Source organism: Musca domestica, unplaced genomic scaffold (genome assembly GCF_030504385.1).
Source record: "Musca domestica strain aabys unplaced genomic scaffold, Musca_domestica.polishedcontigs.V.1.1 11, whole genome shotgun sequence".
NCBI lineage: Eukaryota > Metazoa > Arthropoda > Insecta > Diptera > Muscidae > Musca > Musca domestica.
Window position 1 is genome coordinate 11,472,550 of NW_026712133.1, and position 12,061 is coordinate 11,484,610.

Genomic DNA, 12,061 nt, shown 5'->3' on the forward strand with positions numbered 1-12,061 from the left:
TAATTTAACTTATATGACAAGAAAGGATAGTCCAATTTTGAGCAAACTTTGCAAGTCCCTATATTCATTTCAATTCTAGGACAGGTGCAAAAACGACCCACTCCATCTGATACCTTCCCCAACATTTTGAATAATTATAATTTTTGTAAAATGTGAAATATAGATTCGATTGTCTGCGAGTTTCGCGCATCTCAATATCAACACAACACCTTGTATGAAGATGAAATATATCGGACCCCTCTTCTGGTACCTCTCCACAACGGGCCAAAATTTTGAGTAAATATTCTATCATAAAATGCGAAATAAGCATCTGATTCATTCTAAACTTCACACATGCCAATATTTCTACTAACACAAGATCTGGTGTGAAGGTGATAGATATCAGCCCACCCCTTCTGGTACCTCCCCACTCACATAACTCATTACGATATTTAAATACGAAACTTGAAACAATTCCTGCTTCAAAATAATCTAAAATCATCAAAATACCGAATATATGGAGGTACCATTATATGAGGGCTACACAAAAACCTGCTTATGCAATTTTCTGTCATATTGCATATTATTAGGAACTTCAAATAAACATACTGCCAATTTATAGAAAATTTGGATTAAAATTGCGACTAAAACACAAAAAAAAAAACTTAAATCTGTCGATATTTTATGATTATTGAGGTAGATCAATAATTACTTTTGAGAACCTTCATAATAACATACATAAATCGACTCAGAAGATTTATGCATGCCAGTCATTCTGTCCTTCTGTCCGTCCGTCAATCCGCCTGTCCATGTATTTTTGTGAAAAAATGCAGGTCGCGTTTATTATCCGATTGAGATGATATCTTCCAAACAATATATGTTTGGCCCTAGAACGAACCCAATTGGAATTGGCGAGAATCGGTTCAAATTTTGATATAGCTCCCACATATATCTTTGAACGATTTGAATTTAATTTTGCAACAAATGGCCAATATGAGTCCAAATGACCTGCATTTTGGCACATCCGACCTAAACCAATTAAGAAGCAAGTACGTCAAATTTGGATAAAAACGGTTCCGATATAACTATAGCTCCCATATATATGTTTCATCCGATTTGGGATTTTAAGTCCCTCACATGCGTAATATCACTCCACAAAAATGATATTTGGTAACAAATGTTACCAAGATCGGATCAGAAGTTTATTGTGCACCAAATGGCTAATATCAGCCCAAAGGGAGTGAATTTTAACACTTTCGACCGAATTTATATATATGTTTCATGCGTTTTGGTGGTTAAATCCCTCACATTCATAATATGCAATCTACAACAGTGATATTTGATACCAGGTACAGCTCTTAAATACATCTGTCAAATATTATCAAGGTCGGTTCAGATTTAGATATAGCTCCCACATATATCTTCAACCGATTTCATGTTTATTGTGTGCCAAATGGTTAATATCAGCCCAAATAGAGTGGAATTCATCTTAATCACCTAATTTAAACGTCGTTTGATGGGGTTATATTTTTACTTCAATTTAAGTTCGGCATGATCTGCATGGTTTTTCCTAATATTTGATGGCTTTAACTTTTTCGAAATCAATTGTTATAAATCTAATCAGTTTGTTAATCAAGTGTCAACGTTTTGGTGATTTAGATTTTGCTTCTTCCAAGTTTCCATTGTCATGACAGTTCCCTTTTTTTAAGGATTTCAATTTAGTGAGTACCAATTTCCATTTAAAGTTTGTTCCGCGAAAACAAAATTTCCAACCAAAATTTTCTTTTACCCGAAAAAAGAGATAAAGTTCTCTCAATTCCTGTTTTCAAGGGTTAAATAGATAATTTTGCGAATCATAAACTTGTTACTGTGATTAATTAATTTTTCTGTCAATCAATCATCTTCAATTGCAGATTCTCTAAACAACATTGCTTCGCAACGTATTAGGCAACTCTTAAAAACTTTTAGTTAATTATTGAACCGGCGAAGTCTATGGAAATTAGTAACTTAATTACAGCAATATTTATTTATTTCCTGATTATTAAACAAACTCAACAGAGGTCAGCTAATTAAAGTCATTCCGTTTTTTTTAACGACTTTGCACTACTCGGCCCGTGTGTTTGGAAAAGCTTGGTAGTTAGGTGTTGGCTAATGGACGTCTACCATATGTGAGTGTGTGTGTGCGAAAAGCAAACATGCGAATGTATTGGTTTTCGTGTTATGGCAATCTACTTCAGAAGTTGTGGCAAACATTTAAACTAATAAATCATGTTTTATGTCCAATTAATTATTTTAGACGCAGCTATGTCAGTTAAGCTGGAAACAATTTTTGTGATTTCATATTTTGGCATTTCGTTGAAACATTTTTGGCACAGTATTTTGGATGCAGCATTTCATATTGGTACTGTTTTTGAAAGTTAAACTTAAATACATATTTCGTTCAAAAGGATATTATAATTGAAAAAATTGATATTTAAGCTATAGAAACCCAATTATTCTAATATCATTATCTGGTTGTTTAAATCGCAAAGGTTTTAGCCATGGTACAATGATATCAAGGTAGGGCTATGATACCATATAATTTTAATTTTTTTATTTTCTTAGCTTAATATGTCATCTTTATTTGTTTATGTATGTGTTTTCTTTTCAATAACAAAAAAAATTGTTCAGAAAATATTCAAATTCGGATGTTTTCAAAATGTTTATTTCAACGTATTCATCGACAAAATCTAGAGTTTTTGTAGCGAAATAATTCTTTAGAGATATATAGTACATGATTTTGAAAAGAAGTGTTGACCTTTCATTCAGTTATCGCGGTTTTCAATTTTTTATTCAAAATAAATGCAACAAGTATTTTGATTTTTTATTGTTTTGATACTAATTTTGACATTACAAGCCAAACAGGTAGACCTCTATACTTGCAATTTTTTCAAAGTTGACATACAGTGAGTCACAGTGAAAATGGTCCACCTCACACAAATCACTTTAAACAATAAAAAGCCTTCGAAATAAATCAAAATATTAAACAAAAGAGGCGTAAATAATTAGTTCATATTCTTTAAGAAATGAATATGAAATTAAAGTTTATTAATTCCACATAATTTGGCGAAAATTTTTACATTTACAAAAAAAGAAAAAAAATTCATGTCACAGTGAAAATGGTCCACTTAAACTTAAACTAAATAAAGAGTAATAAAACTAATTTTTAATATTTTGTTGGGTATCCTTTTTGACGAATAACTGATTTAAGGCGATTGGGAATAGATTCCACTAGGGTTTTGGTATATTCTGGACTTATTTTTTCCCACTCCTCCAAAAGAACCATTTTTAAGTCATTTTTGCTTGAAATATCGTGTTTTCGAATTTCTGTTTCCAGTTTCTGCCACAAATTTTCAATTATATTCAAATCTGGTGACTGGGGGGGAGTTTTGATTACTCTGGGACAATTATACAACAGCCATTCTTTTACAATAAGAGCTGTATGTTTTGGATCATTGTCCTGATAAAAATTAAAGGAGTCTTCTATGCCGAGTTTTTCAGCACTTTGTTTAAGGTTGGCTTTCAAAATGTTTAAATATTGTATTTTGTCCATATTTCCTTCAACAAAGTGCAAACACCACCGGCGGAACAAGCACCCCAAACCATCACATGACCCCCACCGTGTTTAACCGTCGGACGCAAATGCTTCGGATTCATCTCCTGATTGGGTTTTCTCCAAACGTTAACTCTGCCATCAGACCCAAATAAGTTAAATTTGCTCTCATCCGTAAATAAAACGTTTTTCCAGAATGAAAAATCTTTCCCAGCATAGCTGTGAGCAAACTGCAATCGAATTTTTTTGTTCTTTGAACTTACAAACGGCTTCTTACGTGCGATTCTGCCATTTAGACCATTATTTCGAAGGACTCTCCGCACTGTCTCGGCATTACAGCTTATATTAAAATGTTTCTCAACCATATCGCGTAGCTTCGGTGCACTCAATCTTGGATTGATCTTGATTTGGTTGACAATCCACCTTTCCTGACGTTCGCTGAAAAGCTTTTTTGGGCTAATTTTTGGCTTATTTATAACACGCCCTTCATTTTTAAACCGTTTAATGATGTTTGCAACTGTTGTTCGAGGTTTATTAACGATAGCCGCGATTTCTCTTTGGCTTTTTCCTTTTTTATAGTGGTCAATAATTAAATTTCGAAGCTCGACCGTAGTATGACGACCCATCGTGAAAATGAAATGAAAAGAACCAGTAGATCGATCTAAACTAATTTCGTGTCAATGCATAAGTATAAGCAAAGGCAAAGAATACAAAACATAACAAGAATATGAAAAACAACCGTTATTTATCGTTGATCTACACTGTGGACCATTTTCACTGTGACATGCATTTTTTTCATTTTTTGCTGAATGTTAAATGTTGCCCAAAATAATGTATAATTATTAAAGTTTATTTTCCTATTTATTATTACAAGAACATAATCTAACTAATTACTCCTCTTTTGTTTTATATTTTTATTGATTTCGAAGACTTTTTAATGTTTAAAGTGTTCTGTCACAGGTGGACCATTTTCACTGTGACTCACTGTACCTTCTCTTCATTGTATGACATACCTTCTCTTCATTAGCCACTTTATTGCAGAGGATTTGTATAAAATTCTTAGTTTTAAACTGCCTAAAAGTGATATTGTACCAAAACGTAGAGGGAAATAAAATAATATAAGTAAAACTACATTTTGGAGGGAATTTGTAAATTAAAGAAAAAATCCGTTAAAAATAGCAAACATTGAGAGGAACCTTTATATGGGGGTTATACGAGGACCAGAGGGCTGCAACGAGTATGCAAAAATTCAAGCATACTCGGTTTCTTACCTGATTTTTGTTGATGCAGTCGTTTAGTTTGATCTGAATGAAATGACCGTTTTCGCTTCGGATCGAATCGAACGCTCAGTTTGAATCACTTCACTCACAATCAAATATGAGCGTTCGAGACGGTTTGATGTGTTCAGCAACGTGAGTTGATCGAACACATGAATGTAAATGAGCAATCACAACCGTGATTGTCTTCTTTGAATCGAGTTCGCTCAGCGTCATGGTTTATTCAACCATTTAATCAAGTTAGGACAGTTTATTTTGACTTTTTTAATATTTGAAATGGAAGAATATTGTGATAGTGCGAACGAAATTGTTGCAAGTAGGAACTACACAGGTGTAGGTAAACGAAGAGGTCGAAGTTTGTGAAAAATCTTGACCAATATTGTAAAATAAAAAAATATTTAAACATTTTTAGTTTTCTAAATACCAATGATGTGTTTCTTTATTAAAAAATTTAATTTTGTTTTTTGTTTTTTTTTTTTTTCAAATAAGTCACTGAAGTCTAACACACCAAAAAACCAAATAAAACGAAAACATTTTTTAAATATAATTTGCACACATTTTTTATGGGGACAGCTTTTAGTTATGAAATCCTTTGTAAAATTGCAATCATGATTTCGCTCAGTTTCGAACATTTGTGTTTTAATCAAATCAAATCACTCACTTAACTGGAATGAATCAAACCGACAAGACTCCTCATAGATGATCGACCCGTTATGAACAATTCAACATAAGTTCGTACAAATAACTCATGTGAGCTGTTTGATTGCGATCACAAAAATTCGATCAATACATGTTTGATCACAACTTTTTCGTTTGGCTTGAGTAACTCGAATGAACATGTTGCATCTGACCGACTGATTGAGTTTGATTGTATTTCCACTGTGTGTGATCAAGCCTACTCGATCATACTCATTGCAGCCCTCTGACGAGGACCTTCATAGACAATTTTCTGTCACAGACTGTAGTACCCATTAGGAACTTCAAATACGAAATTTAAAACATTTCCGGTGGGAAATGGGAGCACATACTGGCCAAAAAACTTAAACTTGGAGGTATACCAAAACAAGGTCCTACTTCGTCCATTTTCAATACCAAAAGTCCTGCAGAACTAACAATTCATTTCGTTCGGAAACTAAAGTGTTTTCCAAATGGGGTCTGAAATGTAGGGCTATACTAACAAAATCTACTTTCCAGTATTTGATCATAAAAAAATATAACTCATTCCGTGCCCAAAACCTTAAAAATATCTGAAATCGTTGCTACTATTCTATGGGGGCTTCCCTAAAACGTGGAACATTTTTTTTTTGCTGATAAAAACCGAAAATATTAAGTTGTAGCTAATTCAGTCAAACAACTTAGTCAAAACAGAGTTAAAGTAGATTGGAAAATATTGTCAAGACCTTGGAAATAATTAAAATCCGGAGGTATTTTTAAATAAGGGTTGTATCAAAAATCTACATATAACGTAAAGAACACTTGACAACGGAGTTGCCCCTACATGGGGGCTATTCCAAAAAAATTTTTCAGAGACTTATAATGAAATTTGTTCTAGAATAATTCTTCATTTGACACTTTCCCCAGATTATGATGCATAAAGGGAGATTTTGACTTGGATTGGTATCTTGTTAAATTTAAGGAAAAACCAATAAAGTCTCAAAGTCGGGAGGGCCGACTATATGATACCCTATAACAAAAAAAAGATTTCATAGGGAATTTGTTAGAACTTAATCATACCAATTATGATTTTAGTTATAACTTAAAGTACAAAGCAACTAATAACTTTGCGGGGTATTTGTACCTTTATAATTCGGGCTTATATTACCCATTTGGTGCACAATTAACTTGAAATGGGATAAAGATATATATGGGAGCTATATCGAAATCTATAGCTATATCTGAACCTATTTTCACTAAATTTGGCATACTTGTTTGTAAACTAAATTTGGTTGTAAGTGTTAAATATTACACGTTTGGTGCGCAATAAAAGGCAAATCGGACGAAGATATATATGGGAGCTATATCCAAATCTGAACCGATCTCGATAACATTTAGCAAAGCTATTTCTGGGCTCTTTCTGATATATTATCCGCAATATCGTTTTTACAGAGTGCATATTATAGCTGTGAAGGACAAAAATTAGAAATCGGAACCGATTTCGAACAAATTTGGCATACTTATTTCCAGGCTTAATTTGGTCGTATGTTTTGGCTAATATTATACGTTTTGTGCACAATAAAGGGAAAATCGAATGAATATATACATGGGAGCTACATCTAAATTTTGACCGATTATATCCAATTTCAATAGGGTTCGTCCTGGTGTCAAACAAATGACTTGTGCAAAATTTCATCTGGATCGGTCAATAAATGCGACTTTGTTTACAAAAATACATGGGCCGACAGACGGATGGTCATGCATAAATCGACTCAGAATGTGACTCTATGCAGATGATGGTTCTATCTTGTTTCCTTTTGCCTGTTACAAACAAATGCACAAAAACATAATACCCTGACCAAGTTGTGGTGTAGGGTATAATGGGGAAATATTTTCGGTTTTTTTTTATTTGGGAACATATTTTTGTGATATACAGTGGAAATAAAGATTACTTTTCTTTGGTGTCTCAAAGTGAAGTTGGATGGACGATACTTTTGTATTTGACCTCATCCTCCCAAAATGATGTTTTGTAGACGATTTTTTCATAAACTCATACAAAGTACAGCTTTATCCCTAGAATGTGTTTTAATATATATGAATTTCTAGCGTTTAGATAAGGTTTAGACACTTGACGCCTTCTAGGAACTATAGCAGAATTTCATGACAAATAATTTTGCAGAATATTTTGATCGCGCTTAAAAAGTAGCTTGAGAGTTAAAATTATCGACCAAAGTTATCTTCGTATTTTAATCTGCAGTATTGCTCAAGACACTATATACCTAATATCAACGGCTTCCAAGGAATACTAATCCGAAATCTTCAAAGACCCTTGATGTCTCAAAACACCGATCATGTATTCAAGGTAGCAGAACATTGCGTACATATGTAGGTTCATGTTTCCTTATAGCTCCCATAAAACGGTACCAACAGATATTCAATGCCCTTGTGATTTAAGCCTATGTGTCTCAAATGTAATATTTGTTATTAGCTAAGGGTGTCAGCCACTGTATTAGAAAATTGTCCAAGTAGGTCCAAGTTTTGCCACAGCCCCCATATAACGGCACTTTCCAATATTCGGTATTTTGACGATTTTTGCCACATTTTCTAACGAAATGTTTTAAAATTCTAAGTTTGGATTTCGTAATTTTTCTCTACTCCTGTTGCAGTACAATTTCTATAGATCCTATCCATCGTTTATTCGATATTATGACAATTTTACCCATTTTTTATATCCTCAGCCATATCGCTACAGAGAGTATTTATCATTTGATACGGCCAAAACGTGTCTCATCAAAGTAGGGGTTTTAGACCCCAGGTCTCTTTGAACCAAATCCGTTTCAGGATATTTGTAGTCGCTTTAGGGGTGTATGTCCGTTTGTCTGGCTGGTTGGCTGGTCCACACAATAGCACTCGAAGGGAGTATTCGATTTAATCCTAACTTGGTACATTGTAATATCATTGTTTACTTCTTGTGGTACCTTCGAAACTAAAAGTCAAATATTTTATAGAAAATAATTTACCATATAGAACAAACAAGGATCGTCAAATTTTGTGCAAATCCGAAAATTTGTATCCGTGCTATGTCGGCCTACTCTGGGTAAAATTTTTGAATAATTATAACTCATATAAAACGCGAAATGAGTATCCGATCACTTTCAAACTCGGCACCTCTCAATATTTTTACCAACAAAAGATCAGCTATGAAGATGGAATATATCGGACCACTCCTTGTGGTGTCTCACCCCAAGGGGCAAACTTTTGAATAATTATTGAACAGTTTTAAATACTTATATCTCTCGTAAGTTGCAAAACAAGTCAGCGATACTCTTCAAACTTGGTATATGTAAATATTTCTCTCATCCAGAGATCTGATGCGAATATGGAATTTATCAGCCCACTCCTTCTCGTACCTCCCCACAATAGGTTAAAATGTTGATTAACAATTATTCCCATAAAATTACTAATAGATTTCCGAGTTTCTTTAAATTTTCCACATCCCAAAATTTTTATGAGTATTAGATGAAGTCAATCCACTATATTTGGTACCTTATGGATATTTCAACACTTTCAAAAAATTATCACATATCTCATATAAAGTGATATAAATCGATATAGTCCAAATCGGGAACGCTGTAGTTTTTATCGGGTTATATCAGAGTTAGTTCAGATGAGAAGTGGATAATGTCGGTCCACTCCTTCGGCAAAACCAACTGATACTTTTTTGAAATTTGAAATTTGCATTGTATGCACCTAATGAGAGAAGTGACGCATACCCCTCGAATACTGGAATTTCGACATTAGCAGGCATATTTTTACATCAGTTACTTTCCAAATGTTGGAGTTCAAATATCTGCATTTTTGTTGTTAAGTGTATCATTGGCGAGAGTGATTTTAGTTTTTTCCTTGCTCAGCCTTGCTTGAATCCATCCAAGAAAACGGCAGATTAAAATAATGTGAAAATTGAAGAAACCACTACAATATTATTATATTATGTAACATTTTTAAACATCAATGCAATTCTTTACATGCGACTATTATGTGCACAGATTATGACAGTCGACTGACGTGTTCAGGTTGGTGAAATAAATTTTTCCACAAATCAGTTGTTTGGCCCAATGACGAACCCTATTGAAATTGGTGATAATAGTTCAAAATTTAGCTACAGCTCCCATATACATCTTCGTCCGCCATATGTGTCATATTAGCCTATATATTGTTCTTTTAGACCCCCACAAGTATCGTACAAGTTTGTTTCGAAATCGGATCATATGCACCTCCTCTTTTTATTGGTTTAATTTCGAATTTCGTGAGCATTAGCCGGTCAGACAGACAGACAGACAGACATATAAACATCCAGAGGAACTAACATGGCTATATCGACTCTAAATGCACTGAAGCGGATTTCATCATCATATTTTGGCCGTATCAAATGGCATATACCCTCACGGCCCATCAAGCTGAGGTTATACTACATTATGCAATACAATACGAGTTTTTATATCTCAGCATTTGTGTAATTACAAATTGTTGGAGTCGTTAATTTGTGTTGCGTAACGACACAAAATTCTTTGATTTAAAACGTCTAAAGCTATCACAATAAACGGGAGTTCTGATGTGTTTTTAGGTGTATTATCCTATGTAAATTGTAAATAAATAATGAAACGAAGTCTGCAAATTTATTTGTTTAATATTGAACTGTATAGCCTTAAGCCTAGTAGCGAAACAATTGATTATTCTCGAAAAGTAATTATTTGTTAAGGCGTAAAGTAGTTTCAAAATAATTGTACATTTAGATATTTAGATATTTCCTAAAACCCATAGTCTCTTAGAAGTTCCACTTTAAATACACATGTACCCATCTACCAAACCAGATTTTGAAACACTGTGCCTGCATGGCTTGCCCTCTAACCTTTGTACTACCCAAATTCAATCTATAACAGAAACACCCACACACACACATGCACACGTACATGTATTGCAAGTAAATGTGTTGTTTGCATGGTGTTCTCATTTTGAGATTTCTTTAATTGTTCTTTGTGGTTTACTTCATCACTCTCTTCCAATTAATTCATTTATTAATTAAATATCGTTGTTGTTGATGTTGCCGTTGCCTATTGCCAAGTTAATGGAAAAATAAAGTCAACTTGTTTCTATTTTCCGAATTGTTTGCTCTTTCTTCCTTTGTTACACTCCTAAGGCGCTGGTTGGCAAAGCGTCAAGTCAACAACTAAAACAACTGATCCCAGAAAAGTCAGCGGTTCTAAAAAGAAACGTTTAGCACCACAACCACCCTGTGTCAGAAAAGAGGGATTAGCTGCGACAACAACCCCAGAGTTGAAAACATCAGTACTAAAAGCAAAACGAATTGGTGAACATATGGTTGAGGTCGATGATAAATTACAACACCAACAATTACAACATCAGTTTTCAACGAAAGAGAGCCAAGATCACAAAGAATTCATTGAAAATCTTTTTGTGGAGGCAACCACAAAATCAGACAATTTTACATCTGAAGTAACAGAGACAAGTGTGGATGTTGAAATAAGACCTACAACTCCAACGACAGCTACGTGTGCAACAACAAATGAACACAGTAAGTCTTTAACAAAAGAGAAACGTTAATAAATCTGTTGAGAACATAACAGGGAACAAAACAATGGTACTGTTGAAAAACATCGCATTAATAATTTGAGTGTAATTAGATCTAATGAGTTGGAGAAAACAACTAAGATAATCGAAGACAAGAGGAAAGAAATATTAGCAAAGGCTAAACAGTGGAAATGACCGAAAAATAATTTATAATAAACAAGCTAGAAAGTATCAGTCGGGTTTTTCATCAGATGTATACCCTACTCCAATGTCAACTTATAAAACTAGTAAGGAAAAGTCAAAAGTCAGGTGGGGCCGACTATATGATAGCCTACACCAATATGCATATTTAGTAGAGCTCCCGTAACAAAAGCATTTATTTGAAGTAGATCATACAACCTATAAACATTTGTTATAATTTGGTTTCAGAGGGAACTAATATATGGGAGGCATATGCAATCCTAAATCGATTTTCACTAAATTGGACGGAGACATTTTAATCTTTTATACCAAATATCATTTCGAAAAGGATCATATTAAAATATATATATATATATATTGAAGCCAAGTTCCACAAAATGGAAACCTACGTCCCGAAATTCATTTCATTTGGGCTGATATTAGGCATTATTTGCACAATAAACCTGAAATCGGATTAAGGATATATATGGGGGCTATATCCAAATCTGAACCGATCTTGATAAAATTCAACAGAGGTATTTCTGATATCTGGTACAAAATATTATTGTTGTGGAGTGCATATTACGTATTTGAGGGACTTTAACACCAAATCGGATGAAACATATAAATTGGAGCTATTCTAGACTAAATTCGGTCGGATGTGCCAAAGTTCAGACCATTTGGACTGATATTGGGTATTCAATGCACAATTAATCCGAAATCGGTTGAAGCTATATATGGGAGCTACATCCAAATCTGAAAGGATCTTGATACAATTTGGCACAGGTAT

The 12,061-nt window shown here is 33.7% G+C and overlaps 1 protein-coding gene across 7 annotated transcripts in view; it reads left to right on the top strand.

Moving 5' to 3' along the window:
• The window catches only part of LOC101895687 (protein cappuccino), a 184,509-nt gene that overhangs the window by 77,923 nt on the left and 94,525 nt on the right, over positions 1 to 12,061 (top strand). For 6 of the 7 annotated variants that reach the window (XM_020039327.2, XM_020039329.2, XM_020039328.2 and 3 more), the window contains one exon: positions 10,700 to 11,095. The exons of the other annotated variant lie outside the window; for it this stretch is intronic. In XM_020039327.2, coding sequence (XP_019894886.2) covers positions 10,700 to 11,095 — 396 coding nt within the window. The remainder of the gene's footprint in view (positions 1 to 10,699; positions 11,096 to 12,061) is intronic. 7 annotated transcript variants of the gene reach the window in all.